The following is an 18659-nucleotide window of genomic DNA, read 5'->3' as shown; positions in this document are numbered from 1 at the left end:
GCTGGTTCAATCCCAGCTTGTGGGACCTAGTATGGGACTCCATCTGTCCTAGGCAGAGGCAGTCATTAGAGGGGAAGAAAGTGCTGTTTAGGCTGCCCTCTGTGTTGGTCCAGATGATTCTCCAGAAGAATAGAAGCTGATTGGGTTGAATTCCACAAGAAAACACCAAGTTAAAGTTTGGATAATCAGTGGTGTTTTGAATGGTTTTGTGAGGATTGAAACAAAGAATATATTATGTTCAAGTCTTAAGAGAAGAAGATGGGATCTGTGAAGTGGTGTTCTGGGTTTAAGATGGTAAATTGCAGGATGAGGAAGCAGGCTGAATCTCCAGGCTCTCTTACCAGAGTGCTGTCTGTGACATGTACGTGTAAGCTATGTACATGGGATCCTGCGCTGGGGAGCACGCATGCTGCGGCTCATAACAGAATAAGGGCAGAGCAGACTCCCCCAGACTCAAAAAGTATGAGGCCCCGTTTGGCTGCCGCGTTATACGTCATAAATGGTTGAATTTATGATTCCCGACCCAAAGTTTGCCCCGTTGCCACCAAAAATTTGAAACCCCCAAGGGTCACGGTTCATAAATTTTACCATTTATGATGTATAACACGGCAGCCAAACAGGGCCTGAATATTAATCAAAACTGTGATATTTGTACTATGAATAAGAAATTCCCATGCCCACTGTGGATCTTCTCACAGTGGAAATAATGAGCTTGGAGGGGATTTAGTGCTTGAACTTGAAGGGCTGCCCTCCTGTAGCTCTGTGAAAAATAGCACAAAGAAAAAAAAATATGTAGGGCTCTTTTATATTTCAAGGCCCTTTTTTTTTATTTGTACATAATATAATTGTATTTATTTTTACTCATAATGCTTATCAAGAAATGGGAATATCACCACATGCTCAAGTTCATGTACAGCAGTTTTGAAAAATGATGGCAGGTTCTGGATTTTCCTCACTGTTGGTCATCTTTGCTCTCCCAGTGATTTTTTCTTTTCAATCTCCTGTCACATGTTTCATGTGTCCACTATGCTTGTGACTCTTTTCTCTATTCATTATGCTTAAATCACTGTGCCCACAAGTTGATCTATGTGTATGTAGTCTACATAAGCTAGTTAGAGCATCTCCACTGCGGATGCTAAACCAAATATAGCACCTCAAAACTGCTTCAGAAATGCCACCACGGGTGTCAAAGCCTGGTCAAATTGTCAAATTTGCCTCTCCAGAACTATCCTATTTGCAAATTTGGAAACAGGATAGCACCCCAACCTTGCACTGCCCTCACAAGTCAGAGTAGAGATTTCCAAGTGGACCCACGGGCGGGTACCCACCACGCAGTGTTGTGTACCCGCGCATGGGTGCTGTGGTAGTGATCAAACTGGTGCAGGACCTCAAGATCAAGAAATGTCTGCTTGGGAGATTCATCAGGACCCTCTATATCATACTTTACCCTTCAAGCCTCAAGATCTCAAGACTCATATTGCTCAAGATTCCAGATCTATCCCAGACTCTTTTCCTTCTCTCCTGGCTCTTTTCCTTTTTTGGTCCTAATACATGAGCCATGTTTCTTTTTTTTTTTTTTTAGATTCTTTATCATTTGATTGTGTATTCCCTTTCTTCTTATTCTTATTGGTGCTGCTTTATCTTTGATTGTTGTGGTGTTTTCTTCTTTTTCCTCTTTTTTCTGTTTGATGTTTGTAGTCAGGGATGTGATTGTCAGAATTTGAGCTCCATTGTCCGCTCACTTTAATCTCTTCTTTCCTTCCTGTTTGGCCTAGTGGCCTCTTTAACTGTCTGACCAAGTGGTCTAATCCTGTCCTAACCTGTTTGACCGAGTGGTCCTCCTGTTCCTGTCCCCTGTTCCTGTCCCCTGTTCCTGTCCCCTGTTCCTGTCCCCTGTTCCTGTCCTGTCCCCTGTCCCTGTCCTGTCCCTGTCACCTGTTCAGTTATCTGTCCAGTACCCTGTTCTGTCCTGTCCCCTGTTCTGTCCTGTCCCCTGTTCTTTCATGTCCTGTCACTTGTCTAGGCCCCCTTTGGATCTTGTTGAGGGGGCTCTCTAGTTGGCTTCTTAAGTTTGCTCCTCACATTTGAAATAAAGCATCAAGTCTGAGCTCCAATCAACCTCCTTACAAAGCTCCTTGGTCCTATCAGTCACCGCGGATAGTCCCTCCCTCCTTGTTGCCTCTTTTTATTGAGCTGAAATCTTAACAGTGATGACATGTCCTGTGACATGTCACTCCCCAGAGTCCAAGTTCAAGTTCAAACTTGGAGGATGGGACAGCAGGGGACTTGCTCTGATCCAAGAGAAATTCCATCACCCTTTTCTGATCTGCTGGCAGTATCCCCAGCACTATTCCTGATCCCCTTATCATCATCATCTGATCCTCAACAAACCAACCACCGCCAACAGTACTCCATCCCTGTTGTCCCTCAAAAATCCCCCCCCCCCCCCAAACACTATCACATTTTGATCCTCATCTCATTTGCCGGACCACCCACAAGGGCAGCTCACTCAGCACCATCCCCTTGACACTCTGCCTACCGCCTGGCACACTAGGAGTTACACACCGTGTACGGGTCCAGGTGCGGGATTTTGGGCAAAAAAGCACCAGGTACCCGGATACCCGCGGCAGGCGGGTCTTCCAGGCACCCGGGTACCTGCTGTTACAGTCACCAACGGGGTTGATTCCTCTTGATTGACCGGGACAGATCCTGGTAATCAAGGGAATCAGCCCTCTTGATGACCAGGAAGGATCCAGGTCAGCGGGAGGAATCAACCCTCTCGATGACCAGGACAGATCCCGGGAACCATGGGGAATCAGCCCTCTTGATGACCAGGACAGATCCTGGTCATTGCGAGGAAACAAACCTCTTGATGACAGGGGTCCGCCCCGGTCATCAAGAGGAAACAACCCTCTCAATGACACCGACAAACCCCGGTAATCAAGAGGAAACAACTCTCCCAATGACTGCGACAGACCCTGGTCATTGAGAGGAACCAACAATCCCAATGAATGGTCTTTACCTGTCATCAAGTGGGGGTTTTGGATAAAAAAAAGGACAAGTACCCGCTGTGGTGATTTATGTAGGTGAGCGCGGTAGAATGTCCACGCGGGGATAGCGCGGGTGGGAATGCACAAAGCCGCCCAGGCCGAGTGAATTCTGGTGACATAAGCACTGAGGATGAGGTCAGGAAAGCACACTAAGAAAGCTTACGGAAAGTCACATGCACTGGAATGCACAGATTGTGGATTTTGGATTGGGTATTCGGATTGGAGCAGAAATGACAGGGCTGGACTTTGGCGGGGCTACACACGTGGACTGGTAGCAGCGGCGCGTCAGCGGGTGAGCCATGGCAGCCAAAGCAGGTTCCACCAGCGGGTGGAACCGGGGTGGAGGCGGTGGCGAGAGACCAACTGACGGGGGCTAGACAGAGGACGGTGGGAGGTCAAGCGTTGGAGAGGAGCGGAGTCTGGGAAAGTGACGAGCAGTATAGCGGGCGGAGCTGGAGGACTAGTGCGGGAAAGTGTCAGACGTGTGGGATTGGGTGGGAACGGTGATGTGCGCGGAGAGAAGGAGGGGGGATGGAATTTATCCAATTATTCAAACGGGGAATGAATCATCATTGTGCTTACAACTACGGACGTACTGGAGTTATTAGGAGATTATCTGGGATCTTATCTTTACTTTGAGAGTTACTTGCGGATTTTGTGCTTACAAAGTGCGGAGCTTTATTCACTTGCGGATTATTACGCTATAGATCAGGCTCAGTAGAGGAGCGCTGAAGGCTAGCGGAAAGTAGCAGTGCAGAGCCGAGTTACCGACAATCACACAGCCCAGACACTAATATTCTTGAAGGAGGCGGTCAGTGGACATTTCCACTGACTAACCAGCTTTCATTCTCACACTGCAGTACCTGCAAAAAGTACTGCAGTACCTGCCCACAGGTGCCGTGTACGGGTATGGGTGTCTGAATATCACAAAACAACCCTGCAGGTACCCGGACACACAACAGGTACCCAGGTCTAGGGATGAAAGTGGGTCGGGTCAACCCGGCGGGTACCCAACCTGTTTCGGGTCTGGGCACGGGTTCGGGTCGGCTTTTGCCTCAAAAACCAGTTTTCGACCCAACCCGCCACAGACCCGCTAGATTTTTGGGTCGGGTTTGGGCAGCCCTTTTGGCTGTCGGGTCAACCCACCGACCCAATTACAGACCCGCGACATTTGGCAGGTGCCCGCCGGCGGGTGCAGGCCGCGGGCGCGACAAAAATACTGCGGTGCTGCAAATTTGATTAACCCCCGCAGGAGGCCAACACTCTAGTCCACGGGGGCATCAGCACTGAATTCACTCAGCAAAGGCAGTGGCTTACCGGTACCGGACAACTCACCATGCCCAGGACGCGCGCCCAATTGCAAAAAGCACCAGAAAGGCCCCTCAAGCGCAAGAAGCAGGTTGAAGCTATCTCTGACGATGATTCCGAGCCCAATGATCCGCCAATCAATCAAGGACAAGAAGAAGAGGATGAGTTGGATGATTCTGGATCCAAAACCGACGACCAAGACGATATCCAGGTGACCAGTCAACCGAATGAAAAAGAAAACCGTAGATCTGCAACTCAAGAGAAGCATACAGCCTCCACAATCGATTCCACCCAAACCACGTCGGCCGGGGAAACCACTTCGACTCAAGGCCAAAAAAAGCGAAAAACAACCAGCAAGATTTGGAATCACTTTAAGCCTAGTGGTGAAGGTTTGTTGTTACTTTTTCATTCATCTGATATATTATATATTTATGTTGTTTCTTTTGTTTGAACGTTGACACAGTCAAAGACAAAAAAGCGCATTGTTGATATTGCCAAACTACGCTGTCCGGAAAAAGCTCGTACGGAACAAAACACTTGTGGAGACACCTCAAACGATGCAGCGGTTATCATTCCCGAAGCAAGCAGACTTTGCTGAAAGTTTCAAAGATTTCCACTCCAACCAACTGGGTTTTTTCTCAACAGAAGTCGCGCAAACTCCTTGTAAAGATGGTTATTACGGACAAACGGTCATTCAAGTCGGTTGAAAGTAAGCTGTTCAAGCAATTTTTTGCTTTGTTACAACCTCAATTCAAGCTGTATAGTCGCATAACTGTCAAGAAAGACATCATCGAGATTTATCACTCAACAAAAGCACATATCGCCCTTGAGATTGCCAAAGCCGATCAAATTGCTTTAACAACAGACCTCTGGACGACTTCAAACCAAATCCCGTTCATGGTGATCTTGGCCCACTTCCTCTTGTCCGACTGGACTCTTAAAAAACAAACCATCTCTTTCAAGGAGCTTCCACCACCCCACACGGGATTAGTCATTGTGGAGCAGCTCTTCTCGGCCATTGTTGAATGGAAGGCTATTGATAAAGTCTCTTTTGTTACTGTTGATAACGCCGCTGCCAATGATGTTGCTGTTGCTCAAGTCAACCAATTACTTCAAGACAAAAGCCAATCCCCGCCGCTGATGGAAGGGAAGTTCTTCCATGTGCAATGTGCCGCACACATAATCAACTTGATTGTGAAAGATGGTTTGCAAAAACTTTCAACGGCCATCACCAAGATCCGAGACAGTGTCCGATATATCAGAAGCACCCCTTCACGAAAGCGACAATTCCAAGAAGCTCTTGAGTTGACCAAGATTGGAAAACTAGCGCAACCAATACTTGACGTTCCCACACGCTGGAACTCAACCTTTCACATGCTCAACTTGTCCATACCGTACCAAGAGGCGTTTGAAAATCTGGTGTTGCAAGATGTGAATTATAACAACTGTGCTGATCGCAGCGAGTGGGAGGAGATCTCAATGATGAAAGATTTTCTTTCTATATTTGACACTGGTAGATCCATTCCTTTTTGTCATCCCTATGCATTAATTCATTCTTACTGATGTTGAATCCTTCGGTCTCAACTATTCTGCTTCAGCCACATTGAAGCTATGCAAGACTCGTTATCCAACAGCCCACATGCTCTATGTTAACATAGTTAGAATCAACAGGAAGCTCAACGACAGTCTCAATTCTGGTCCAAAACAAATTTCCAATCTAGTTAAACCAATGCAAGCAAAGTACAATAAATACTGGAACAACCCTGAAGAGTTGGCTGCAGTTTTTCTTGTCTTTGACGCACGCTATAAACTATCTCTCATTGAGTTCCTTCTCCTCAAACAATGCAAATCTGACCTCAACAAAACAGAAGTTCAAATAAAGCTCAATCACATATCAAAAATCCTGTACAACTTGTTCAACGAGCTAGCTTCCAGCTTGAAACAAGCATCTAAAGCTTTAGCAGCATCTCCAGCGTCTCAAGATGTCCTATTGAACACCGATGACCGTACAAGGTTGGATTCTCAAAAGAAAACCTTTGATGATCTAGAGAAAAGCCGATTCAAGGAGTACCTCGCCGGTAAAATGACAAAAACTGTTCAATCAGTAACAGCGACAGCTAGAGATGGCCCCGACGAACCCGTCGCGGGTACCTGCTATCCGCTGGCGGGTACCCGCCCATGGTTGGCGGGTACCCGCCAGCGTGTGCGTGTTCGGGTGCGGATGCTGGATTTCTGAGAGAAATCGAGCGGGTACCCGGGTATTCTAGCGGGTACCCGCTCTTGTTTGGGCAGGTGGCGGCTGCCACAACGACCGGAAGGACTGGGGAAGTCTTCCTTCCGGTCGAAGAGGTTCTGTAACCCCTTTGACCGGAAGGATTCCTTCCGGTCGAAGTGGTTCTGTAACCTCTTCGACTGGAAGGAAGGCCTTCCAGTTGAAGAGGTTACAAAACCTCTTCGACTGGAAAGGCCTTCCGGTTGAAGAGGTTACAAAACCACTTCGACCGGAAGGATTCCTTCCAGTCGAAGAGGTTAAACCTCACCTCTTCAACTAAACCTCTTCGACTGGAAGGAATCCTTCCGGTCAAAGGGGTTACAGAACCTCTTTGACTGGAAGGCCTTTCCAGTCGAAGAGGTTTTTTAACCTCTTCGAAGGCCCTCCAGTTGAAGAGGTTACAAAACCTCTTCGAGCGGAAGGATTCCTTCCAGTCGAGGAGGTTTTGCAACCTCTTCGACTGGAAGGAATATTCCTTCTGGTCGATTTTGAGGGGCAGGTACCCGCCGGTACCCGCGCGGGTACCTGCAGGTACCCGCTCTGACTGCCCCAGGCGGTGCGGGTGCGGGTGCGGGTGTTGAACTTTTGGCAAAAAAGCGTGCGGGTACCCGCATCCGAACAGGTACCCGGGTTCACAGGGGCCATCTCTAGCGACAGCAGAACTTGATCTCTACTTGCAAGAAGAAACTCTCCCAGTTGATACTCCATCGTTCGATATCCTTGATTGGTGGAAGTTCAACTCAGTCCAATTCCCAACACTTTCAAAACTGGCCAAGTACTTCTTAGTAGCCCTGATGACTTCGATTGCATCCGAGTCAGCTTTTTCAACTGGGGGTAGAGTGCTCAGCCCTTCTAGAAACCAACTGAACCCCAAAACGCTCAAAGCCCTTGTCTGTGGGCAAGACTGGATTGCATCCGACGAAGGCCTGTGTGACCAAGAGCAATCTGATGATTCTGAGTTTGACTCCAAATGATGTTTCCTTTCTTTTTTTATGAATAGTCGCTTTATTTTCCATTAAAAAAACATACAAGAAGCTATTGAGTAGATAATATTATACAGAAATGCATATTATGCATTGACCCGTTATCTGACCCGAGACCCGACCCGGCCCAACCCGAACCCAAATTGATCAAAAGCAGGGTCGGGTTCGGGCAGTGTTAACCAAAATGTGACCCGACCCGCAATTATTTGCGGGTTGGGTCCGGGCACTGTTTTCCAACCCAAACCCGACCTGGTTTCATCCCTACCCAGGTCCACTTGGCAATCTCTATAAACTGGCTGGGTCAAGAAAATCGTAAAATCCAAGACCCCCCTGCCATGCTTTTTCAGAACTTCTGTATATGAGGTGTATGACTGGAAGAGCCTATCAACAGGTGGTATGGAGAATCTTGCCAATCTCTAAAATGTTGGTGCCCTTTGAGCCCACCATGAAAAAAATTGAAGCAATAAGACATATCACAACCAGCTACATAGCAGCAGCATGAATTCTCTCCCTCCGCTGCCGCAAACAGCCTCTGCAGGCATTTTTGGAAAGTTTCCAAGAAGTTCAAGAACTCAACAGATGAGTAGTTGAATGTCTATTATTATTACTAAACACTAATGTGCTGAAGATATCTGAAACTTTTGCAGGAAATTCACAAAACAATCTGGAGATAAGACTACATTGAGAGAGATAAAGAGAGAAGTCTTCAACCCAATACGATCAAAAGAATCCAAATAAAGAGCAAATCAAGCACAGGCTATCAAAGCATGTGGAAGCTCTGCTGGTCTCAAGACTCTACAAAATGTACCTGATATAAAGGCCCAGATACACAAATAGAGATGTACGCCAAAGGAGGTAACAAGAGCTTTGGCGGATCATTGTGGGAGTGAATAAAGGAGAATAGCTCAGGGAAGGCAAAAGTGGATAGGATTTCACTAGGTATGCCACAGGTGATGTGATTGATGGAAATTTGGAGGTTTTGAAGAGAGCATCACGGATCACTCCGTCCGGTTTGCACTTTTTATAGATTGATTTAGATGTGATACAGATGCTTGATTACATGTGGGTAGTATGGACAGTGGTAGTGCCGGGTGGGTGCGTAGCTTGATACACTAGAATGGAGCAGAAACACATATAGATTACCGGGATTTTACTGATAGACAGACTCATGGATGTGCTTTACGCAGCTGAAACATTCTCGAAACATCTGTTTTCCACACTCGGGAAGGTTAAGCTTAAAGCGTCCGCGTCCTTGATCACATCCAAACAGGCCATAAATTAAGACCACGCCGCTTCCTACATAATTGTCCGATGAACATTTCTTTTCCTGTTTTTGTATTTTGGTTTGAGTTATTCGAGGGCATGTAGGGCATCCTTAGAGCGTGTAAATTAGGCAGCTTCAACGAAGGATTGGATGCTGTAGTGAGATGCATCCGATTTGGCCGAGGCGGGCGGGTCCATGAGTCCGTTGTCGGGATACAAGATTGACAGCTGGCCCATGTCATGCACAGTCTGGTCCAAGTCCGTCTCCTTCCCGTTCTGACCGTTGCTAGTTCTTATAAGACTGAGATTGACCTCATTATCATTGGTGTTGTAGTGCGTGGAGAACGAGTCCCGTGAGCTTCCTTCGCTATCCCACGAGGAATAGGCTTCTAGAAGGTCGCATTCGTCCCAAACTGACCGTTCTTGTGAGGAAAGCTTCTCAAGATGACAAGGGAGAGGGTAGAGTTTTATATATATTTGATTATATAATTAGCAATGCGGTAAGGTTAAGGCTCATGTGATTTGAAAATGGTTCCCGCCGAGACTCACCAAATCGGAAGACCCTCTGGTTTTGTCTGTGTCGTCGACAGCACTAGTCCAGCCCCTCAGTTCGGGCCCGGACTGCTTGCGACTGCGTTCGGATGTTTGCAAGCGAGATCCTCCGTCCTTTTCCTGCTGAAAAAAAAAAACAGTGACCGTGGAAAGAAAAGCAAGGCGTCAGTTTACAGGCATGATATTCCGGCGAAGCTCTGAGAAAGAGGATTACATTCTGTGCGGGGCCATGGTTTTGCGAGGATTTTTTATTGGCCAGGTTGATTTGGTCGACCCAAGAGTCGAGCGATCCTCCGCGTCGATTCGGGCTGCTGTGGGCGGTCCTTGTAGGGACGGGGGGAGCTTGCAGAAGGCCGAGAGGAGTGTTGATAGGGAAGTGGCTTCTTTTGCGCGTGAAGCTCTTCCCGTAAGAGTCGGCTGTCAAAATCTTCATTCCCGATCTCTCCGATCCTGATGAAGACCTGGATTCGCGATCCTCCTCGGGACGCGCCCTAGGAGAGTTGCTCGATGTCCCAAGCTTAATACGGCTGCCATACCCGGCGGGGGCTGAAAAACTACTCGGAGTGTTGGCTTCAGACCTGGATTCCCGAGCATCCTCGGGCCGGGCTCTGGGAGAGTTGCGCGACGTCTGAAGCTTACGGCTGCCATGTCCGGCGGGAGATGAAAAACTACTGCTCGGAGTGTTGGCCCCAGATGAAGTAAATGATGAAGAGATTGAGGTTCGCTGAGGCTCCTGGTCTGTGCTGTAGCAGTCCAGCAAGTCTTCATAGCCTCCTTCCTCGAGAATTGGTGATTTGGGTTGCGGTTTTTTCTAGAGTGGAATCGAAAGAATAGATAAGGACTGGGATCAACCAGTGAAAAGGAGTATATGATGCGAACTCACTGCAGGGATGTCTTGAGCCGGACGCTCTTCGCGCGGGCCACTCAGCTCACGAGTTTCAATAGATAATTTTCTACTTGGAAGGACAGGTTTTTTTTCAAGGAGCCATTGTCGGGGATTTGCTGGGAGCCCGTAACGCGCACGCGGTGCTGTGGGAGACATGAAAGAGTTAAGAAAGAGAATTAATGATTATAAGGGTGTGTAAGCAAGCGGAGTGGTGCTCTGAAGATGCAGCCTCTGGACTGAGGACGACGATGGAAAGCTTAGAGCCTCTCGAACACCGATTGGTCAGGTACACTGGTGGACAAGGAAAACAAGGGGGTTCGATATGCACCCAACCCTGCCAATAGGCTGACCAGCGACGCCAACGCCTGTGGGTACATATTATCCGGCGTGGCTCGAGATACGGGTGTCGGCATGGCAGTCTCTGTGAGAAGGAGTGTTTGGCAGCCGCCACAACACCAGACCAACTTCCGTGCTGCTAGGCCGGTTGGGTACATTCATAATGGGCTCGTTGCGTTGTATCCATCTGAATATGTGTGTTTGTGCCCCATTATACCCGTTGCTGCCAGGTTTCGAAGTCTTGTGACATTGGGAAGTGGCCACCCCAGCTTGCCTTGACAACGCTTTTTGCCGGTGACGAGTTCCCATTCATGGATGCGTCACCGGCGTGGCTGCCAAGCTGGTACATTACTACTCGTCCAGCGTCCTTCGTTCGACGAATCGCCCAACACGGAGAGTACAACAACGCGAAATTACAAGTACTTTAAATATACAGTCAATGCCGAGTGCATCCGCACAAAGCTTTTGAGATTGGAAAGGCGAGAGAGTCGATGGCCTCGAGCTTAACTCCGAGGAGGCGCGAAGCGTCTCCCTCCGGAGGTCGCTACGCTCTCCCGAGGAGGGTACGCTTGTGTTAAGTTCGCGATGGCCTCTGCCGCGTTCGAAGACAAAGTCGTTCGTGGATCAGAGACCCGATGACGGCCGCTTCAGGGGCAGCATCTTTGACGCAGCTGGTATGTATCTCTGCCACAGCCATGACAGCCATCTTTGGAAAGCATTCCCCTCTGACCCCCCAGGATCTCCACGAAGCGCGCAACACGAAGCGCACGAAGAATTACTCGACCGGATAAAACACACCGATTACAAAGCAAGCAAGTAAGTACTCGAGAATGGTAAGAGGCAGGCCGAGGGCCTCGTCTAGACACACCCAGACCCGCAAAAACGCCCAAGAAAAAAAAACAGCGGAGTGGCGGAGACCCCGGAGGACTCGTCCGAGCAACAAGGAAAACGCGAAAGAAGGGAGAGGAGGGGTGGGGCGGAGGACTATTAGGGACGAGGGCTGGAGGTTAAGTGCGCAATAAACGGACGGATATGGATGTGTATATATACGAATATGTGGGGCTGGCTGGCCCAGTTATCAACTTTTTTTTTTTTTTGGCTTTTGGTCACTTTTTTTGCGGAGGGATGGTCTGATGTCGAAGGGGATAGGAAAACGAAGACGAGGGGGGGATAAGAGTTGGGCAAGAAAAGGATACTGACGGTGGGCTATGAATGAGCGACAGGAGATGGGCGGACAGGCGAAAGCGAAAGCGAAAGGAGAGAGCGAGGGGATCAAGACTGCATGCCGAGCAACGTGAACCGGGTCTTCACATCGTTCATAGCCCTCTGCGTGACCTCGACGAACTCGGTGTCGGAGCCGAGGTCGAGCGGGTGTTGGTGGTGGGGGGCCAGAGGGCCGTCGGTGGAGGGGCCGGCGTCGAGCGCGTCTTCGAGCGGGGGTGGGGGGGCGGGAGGGGGCGCGACGGGCGGCCTGGACAGCGCCCAGGTGCGCCCCCCCCTCGTCGTCTTCTCCGTCTTCGTGGAACGTCTCGGAGAGATGGATGTCGGAGTCGTACTGGACGAAGTGCTCGTCCAAGAGCGGGTGGCTATGGACAGGCCGAGTGTTCTCCTTGTCCGCGACCAGCGGGTCGTCATCGGGCCGGTCAGCAGCGAGGCCGTCGCGGCGGGCGCGGGAGATCTTGTCGATGTTCCGGGTGAGGGCCTGGACGGCCTTGCGGTGTTCGAGCTGACGCTTGGCGCGGAGCTGGATGTCGTCGGGGAGCAGATAGTCGGCGGGGAGGAGGCCGTAGGGGGCCTCGTCGGCCGAGCTTCCGGCGTGGTAGTCGGAGGGGCTGAGGCGGATGGCGGCGGGCCTGGGCTTGCGTCGTCGGCGGTGGGCGCCGGGATAGGTGGTGGGCGTGCCCCAGGAGCGGTGGGGGTCCGGCCGCGAATGGCCGCCCTCGGAGCTCGCGGGCACTCTGCTGGTGGGCCTGGGACGGCCCGCAACAAGCCCGGACAGCTGGTCGGCGCCCTCCAGCTCGTCGTCGCCCTGGCTGCTCATCCCGTCCTCCTCCGACGAGCCCTCCTCTTCCGAGTAGTACGCCGACACCGGCGGGATCGTCGGCCACAGCGAGCTGTCCTCCCCCCGGCCCCCGCCTCCCCCGCCGTTCGGCGGGCTCTGCGACGCGCGGCTCCAGTGCGCCCGGTACGGCTCGGCGGCGTGGTCCTGTTCCTCCTCCTTCCGCTTGCCCTTGCCGCCCAAGCGCGACAGCATGCCTTTCGAGAACAGCTTGAATGAGAGCAGGGAGTCGCGGGGCTTGTTTGCGGAGGAGGCGCGCAGACTGGCGACGGCGGGCCCGCTGGCGCTGACAGCAGGCGGGTCGGGCCGGCCCAGGGGCCGATGGGAGCTCTGCCGGACCAGCTGGGAGTTGCGGAGGCCGGGGTGCAGCTGGCGTGGGGCCATGGAGGGCTCGAGCGAGAGGCTCTGGGAGCGTTTGCGCGCATGTTGTTGTTGTTGTTGTTGCGGCTGTGCGAGCCGGACGGGTCGGGAGGGAAGGGTGGAGAGCGTGAAGCGTTTGGAGTGGGGCGGGGGCGAGAGCTGGCTTCGTCTGGAGCTGAACGAGGCCCGCTTCTTGATGATCACCTTGGCCGCGGGCCGCTTGTTCGCCCCGCGCGGCTGCCTGGCCTTCGGGGTGGCTTTCTGGGCTCGGGGGTTGGCCGGGCGGGGATCGTTGACAGCTTTCGGCTCTGGCGGAGTGGCGGGCTGTTGTTGCTGGGTTTCCGTGGGTTGGGGTGGCTTGGGTAGCTCGGGTGGTGGTGGCTCTCGTTGGTTGTGGTTCTCGTGGAGGGTTGGGTCTTCGTCGCAGCTTTCAAAGTCGGCTGCGCGAGCGGTTGGTGGGCGGTTAGCGGAATCCAAGCTTTTTTTTGGACTGAGCACGCAGACTTACATTCGGTGGCACTCGAGTCGGCTTCGGCGGGGTCGAGCTGGGTGAGGAGCTGGATGGCCTGGGATGCGTTGAGTTTGATGGCCTCGCCGAGCTGCTCGAAGCGGGCCAGCTTGAGGCGGAGTGCCTCCCCGAGGGCGAGCTGCTTGGCGTTGAAGAGGGCGTCTGAGGCGGCCTTGAGGGTGCGCTGGCAGATGGAGACCTCGCGCTTGGCGTCGTCGATCTTGATCTGGAGACGGAGCGAGTTGGCGGGGCTGGTGAGGGCGGCCTGCTTGTTGAGCTTGAGGACGCGCTTGAGCAGGCTCTCGCGCTGGCGCTTGATGAGGCGCAGGTTGGCGTCTCTGAGGACGATCTCCTTGAGCGATGCGCGGTAGTCGGCCAGGGCGAGTGCATAGTGGGTCTGGGCCTTGGCGGCGTGTGTGAGTACCTGGGAGATTTGGTTGAGGACGTGCTGGATGGATGGATGGGTGTTTAGTGAGAGGGTGTCTGTGTTAGATGTGCTAGCAGGGGACTGACGATGGTCTGGTCGTCTCCGGAGTCGGCGAGCACCCATGAGCTGATGGCGAGGCTGGCGGCCAGGGATTCCTGGTTCCAAGTGCGGAAGCTGTGTGTTTTATGAGTTTTTTTTTTTGTTGTTGTTGTTGTTGTGTGGCTGTTTGTGTGTGTTTGTGCTGCTGACCTTGCTTCGTGGGTGCGTTCGGCCTGGATGAGTTCCTGGAGTGCTCGGCTTGCGCCCGAATCGGATGGCCGGCAGACCCGGTGGTATGGCTCGGCACAGTAGAGCATGTCGTTAGTTCATCAAAGAAGGAGTGTGTGTGTGGGTGGGTGTGTGGGTGGTTGATCCTGGCTTCGCTGGACGGGCAGCACTCCCACCCTCGCGCAGCAGCCCACTTCCCAAAGACATAGCCGCGGCCCGGCCGAAAACAGACAGATCTCAGACACGTGCGATATCCCATTCCACTTATCTAATAATCTACTCTAAAACACAAGCCATCCAAGAACAAAAAAGAAACAGGCGCATCTATCTAAACTGGGAACAGAACAAGAATCAGGGCAGAGATCTATAATCCTTGGAGGGTGCCCGGGGAGGAGGCGTTCGGATGGCCGAGCTTGCCCACGGAGAGCACCTCGACCTCCGCCGTCTGCCCGGCGCGCCTGGGCAGGGCGGAAGAGGGCTGCTGGATGGCCTGGTCCATGGCCCGGAGCCACTCGATGATGGGCCGGCCGATCATCCGGCTCGGCTTCCAGAGCCCCTCGAACCAGCCCAGATGCTGTCCACCACGACCACCACCATCAGTGCCCACCCCTCAGGTGCAGACAGAGAGAAACGAACTCAACCCACCCCGCCATGTTTGGAGACCAGCACGGCCAGGTACGGGTTCTCCAGCACGCTCTCCACCGGCACTGCGTCCGGCGTCACGATCGGGTCGTCGAGCGCATTGATCGCCAGCAGCGGCACCCGCACCGCCTCCACCACCAGCGTCGACGACTGCGTCTTGTAGTAGGCCTCCGTCGAGCTGAACCGGCCAAGCGCCCGGGTGACGATCGAGTCGAACTCGTACAGCGACTGGCCCGGGTTCGCGAACAGCGCATCCACATCGATCGCGCTCGTCCGCCCCTGGAACAGCTTCAGATGGCGCACCATCACCGCCCTTCACCCTCTCGCCGTTGACCGTCAGTCTCCACTTCGCTCTCTCTCCTTTTCTGCAAACACTCTCACCGCAGATTCGACGCCAACGCCCGCGAATAGATCCGCCCCAAGAAGCTCGACTCCAGGAAACAGTGCCCCGCGTAGAGGTCCCAGGGGTTGCCGACGACGACGGCGGAGCGCAGCAGGGCCCGCTCGCCTTCCTCGCCCAGATACTTGGCCAGCACGTTCGCGCCCAGCGAGAATCCGACCCCATGGAACCGCGTCAGTGGGCTCAAGCTCGCAGAGAGGTATCCGACCACCAGCCGGATATCCTCCGTCGCGCCTGCACTGTGCACACACATCCACACAAAGAGTCAGGGCAGCGGGGCATGCGGCTCTGAGAGGGAAGGGAGGAGTACTTGTATAGTTTCTGGCTCGTCAGTTGCGAGCCTGCACAGCCGCGGAAGTTCGCCACCACCGCCCGCCAGCCGTGTTTCTGCGTGAGAGGGGCGACGACCGCGCGCACGTAAGACTCATGCGAGCCGCCCGTGAGGCCGTGCAGGACCACCAGCGTCGGCGTCGGGTCGTCGGGGTCTGCGAACCGGGCCGGCGGCGTGAAGTCGAGTGCGATCTGGCCCCCGTCGGGCACCCTGATCGTCCGGCTGGATAGCAACCACCAGTCAGTCCTCCTCTTTGTACGGTCAAGGGGGGATGCGCTTTTTACCGCTCGTATTCGACCTGGTCGGTCCGCGTGAAGTCGCCAAAGGCCGAGTAGATCGTCTGTTCGGCCGGGCGGAGACTGCGGATCAGCTCTCGACGGACGGGGATGCCAACGGACTACACAAAACGAACCTGCAGATGGCCGCTGGAGAAGAGGCAGGTCTGGTCAGCACCACGCAGCCAGAAAAGAGGAGCAAGAGCGAGAACCTGAACAGCCACGGGGTGGGCGAGAAGCGCGCACGAGGGCCAAGCAAGGAGGGACACTGCTCCTGGACGACCGAGCGCAGGTCGCGCTGGTTGGCGTGGTCGAGGAGCGGCGGCCGGGCGTGGATGAAGAGCTCGAGCCGGCTCCGGTCCCGGGCCCTCCCGAGCAGGTAATATCCCGCCAGCACCAGCAGGCCCAGCGCCGCCAGCCCACCCGCCCCCGCCTCGTGCCCGTTCGTCGCCGCCCATCTCGCCCGTGGGCGTGCGGAGTATTCGGCCCAGACTGTGCCCAGCGTGTCCATCGCTCGTCCTGCTGCTGAGTCGTTCTCGCCCGGGTGAGGTGGTGGATTTCTCCTGGCCAACTTCACCCCCTGGCCTCCTTTCTCTGACGTAAACTGTCACTCTGCAGGAATCGAACCCAGGAGACAATCCCAGCACTACATAAGCTCCTGAAGGCGGCCAATCTTCGCCCTCTTCGGAGGTGCATACGTTAAAATTGGAACGATACAGAGAAGATTAGCATGGCCCCTGCACAAGGATGACACATGTAGTCAGAATGGATTCAGCATCTGCTGAAGATTTTTTTTTGGCCTCAAATCTCACTGTTTGCTCCATTTCATGAGCTGCTGGGGATTCAGAGAAACTTGCGAGCAGATGTAAATGCGAGCGTAACAAAGCCCGCGGCACCGCCAAGCCGTAGGTGCAAGCGGGGCTTACACCTAACATTGAGAGCCTCGCGTGAGAGAATCCCAAAAATGACCTGGGGTTTTTTTCCTTTTTCATTATAAATTATTCAACACACCCCAGCCTTTCAAATTTTTATCCTAGCTATACGCTGGCATGTTATCTTGGATCCTACATAGTTACTTCCTCCCCATTCTGTTCTGTGATTTTTCTATATTTTTTTGAAATCAGTCACATTTCAAAGTCTCCTTGGAGCTTTACAGTTTTTTCAATCACTTAATTAAATTTCAATTTGGCATTTTGTGATTGGAGAATAATGCCATACCCCTCTAAATGAAATAGGATGCATGTGAAAGCTTTCTATACATGCAAGAGAGAGCAAAGAAAAAAAAGAGGAGATCAACGGAAATACACGTCAGAGGGAGAGATGAAAAGCACAAAGAGGAGATTGACGGACAGAAAAAAACAGAGATTGACAAAGGTCAATAACTCTGACACAACAGATCTCAGGAGATCGACAAAAATATCTCCAAAGATCAAGGAATCCAACCCGATAGACCTCACCAACACGACTATACATAGGACACTCAGTCCCGACTCCCATCTTACTCGACTGCCTCAGAATGCCGCCAACTAAGGAGAAGTTGTCAAAAGCTTGGTTAGCAAATAGGTGGACCCGCATGAGAGACAACGAGCTGACACAAGCAATAGTCGACGACTGCATACCACATTACCCTGAGAATGAACCTCCAAAGCCGGTCCAAATCGACGCGGTGGCTAATCTGGTCGGCGGAAGTCACACCTTTGTCATGGCTGGGACGGGTTGTGGTAAATCTTGCATCTTGGAGATGTACTACAACCTATTTGCCAAGTTGAGGAAGGCCGTCATCCTTTTGCTGAATCCACTCAATGCTTTGGGCAACAATCAGGTTCTAGAGAAAACAGCCGCCGGGTACACTGCTGTTAATCCGAAAAATCAAAACTTCACTCAGGAAGTTGCGGCCGATATCCAGAAAGGAAAATATAATTTTGTATACCTTAGCCCGGAGGTATTCTTGAACAACGCCATGTTTTCCAAAATCTACCATGACTTGTCCTTCCAAGATTGCCTGGCCTTGATCATGGTGGATGAAGCGCATATGATCTACAGCTGGGGACTTGTTGCCAAAAAACAAGCCAAGAAGTCATCCACGCACAAGCACCATCAAGATCGAGCCGTATTTCGTCCGTCGTACGGGGACCTGGGCCGTCAAATGATGGCTACCAAGAACACGCCTGTCCTCTTCCTTTTGGCAACATGCTGTCCTATTGGTGTCACAGAGATTCTTAAAAGTCTCAAAATCCCCAAGGATAATATCAGGTTCTCCCGTGCTGAACTTACCCGGCCGGAGCTTCAAATACTGCGATTCCCAATGGATTTCTCCCTCAAGTCGGCTCTCTTAGATATGTTCCCAGGAAAAGACAAAGTTGAGAATGAAGCAATGGTACCTACTTTGATATACTCTGGTACAAGAAATGCAACACTTCAAGTCATGAAGGTTGCAAATGAGGCTCACGATACCGCTGGCAAAGAATTTAATCCCAATAGTCTCCTGATTTGCAGGTTTCATGCCAGCACCGGCGACATGGACAAGTAGGATACGATCTCCGGTTATGAGCGGGCTGATTTTTTGTGTATCTCATGTACAATGGCCTTGGGGCTTGGCCAGAATTGGAAAAGGGTTTGGCGAGTGATCCACATGGGCCGCGGCGATCCATTGTGTATCAGTCAGATAATTGGACGTTGTGGGCGCGATGGTAAGACAAGATTGGCAATCCTTTTTGTCGAGAAAAAGAGAAAATTTGGT

The 18659-nt window shown here is 52.2% G+C and overlaps 4 protein-coding genes across 4 annotated transcripts; 1 reads left to right on the top strand and 3 right to left on the bottom strand.

The window, feature by feature from the left end:
• Nucleotides 1-4386: 4386 nt before the first annotated feature.
• Nucleotides 4387-4733, top strand: PtA15_4A864 (uncharacterized protein; the record flags this gene model as incomplete). The annotated part of the gene is made up of 2 exons (XM_053168792.1): nt 4387-4600; nt 4699-4733. The coding sequence occupies 2 exons, from the start codon at nt 4387-4389 to the stop codon at nt 4731-4733; spliced, it is 249 nt and encodes an 82-aa protein (XP_053019966.1).
• A 4269-nt stretch (nt 4734-9002) lies between these two features.
• Nucleotides 9003-10727, bottom strand: PtA15_4A863 (uncharacterized protein; the record flags this gene model as incomplete). The annotated part of the gene is made up of 5 exons (XM_053168791.1): nt 9003-9314; nt 9426-9551; nt 9643-10239; nt 10362-10457; nt 10665-10727. The coding sequence occupies 5 exons, from the start codon at nt 10725-10727 to the stop codon at nt 9003-9005; spliced, it is 1194 nt and encodes a 397-aa protein (XP_053019965.1).
• A 1001-nt stretch (nt 10728-11728) lies between these two features.
• Nucleotides 11729-14360, bottom strand: PtA15_4A862 (uncharacterized protein; the record flags this gene model as incomplete). The annotated part of the gene is made up of 3 exons (XM_053168790.1): nt 11729-13509; nt 13578-14025; nt 14091-14360. The coding sequence occupies 3 exons, from the start codon at nt 14358-14360 to the stop codon at nt 11729-11731; spliced, it is 2499 nt and encodes an 832-aa protein (XP_053019964.1).
• Nucleotides 14361-14635: 275 nt separating this feature from the next.
• Nucleotides 14636-16430, bottom strand: PtA15_4A861 (uncharacterized protein; the record flags this gene model as incomplete). The annotated part of the gene is made up of 6 exons (XM_053168789.1): nt 14636-14845; nt 14917-15226; nt 15295-15552; nt 15624-15866; nt 15929-16003; nt 16057-16430. The coding sequence occupies 6 exons, from the start codon at nt 16428-16430 to the stop codon at nt 14636-14638; spliced, it is 1470 nt and encodes a 489-aa protein (XP_053019963.1).
• Between the last annotated feature and the right edge of the window lie 2229 nt (nt 16431-18659).

The sequence above is a fragment of the Puccinia triticina genome, chromosome 4A (assembly GCF_026914185.1).
Source record: "Puccinia triticina chromosome 4A, complete sequence".
In the NCBI taxonomy this organism is placed as follows: Eukaryota; Fungi; Basidiomycota; class Pucciniomycetes; order Pucciniales; family Pucciniaceae; genus Puccinia; species Puccinia triticina.
This window is presented reverse-complemented; position numbering and strand designations above follow the sequence as displayed.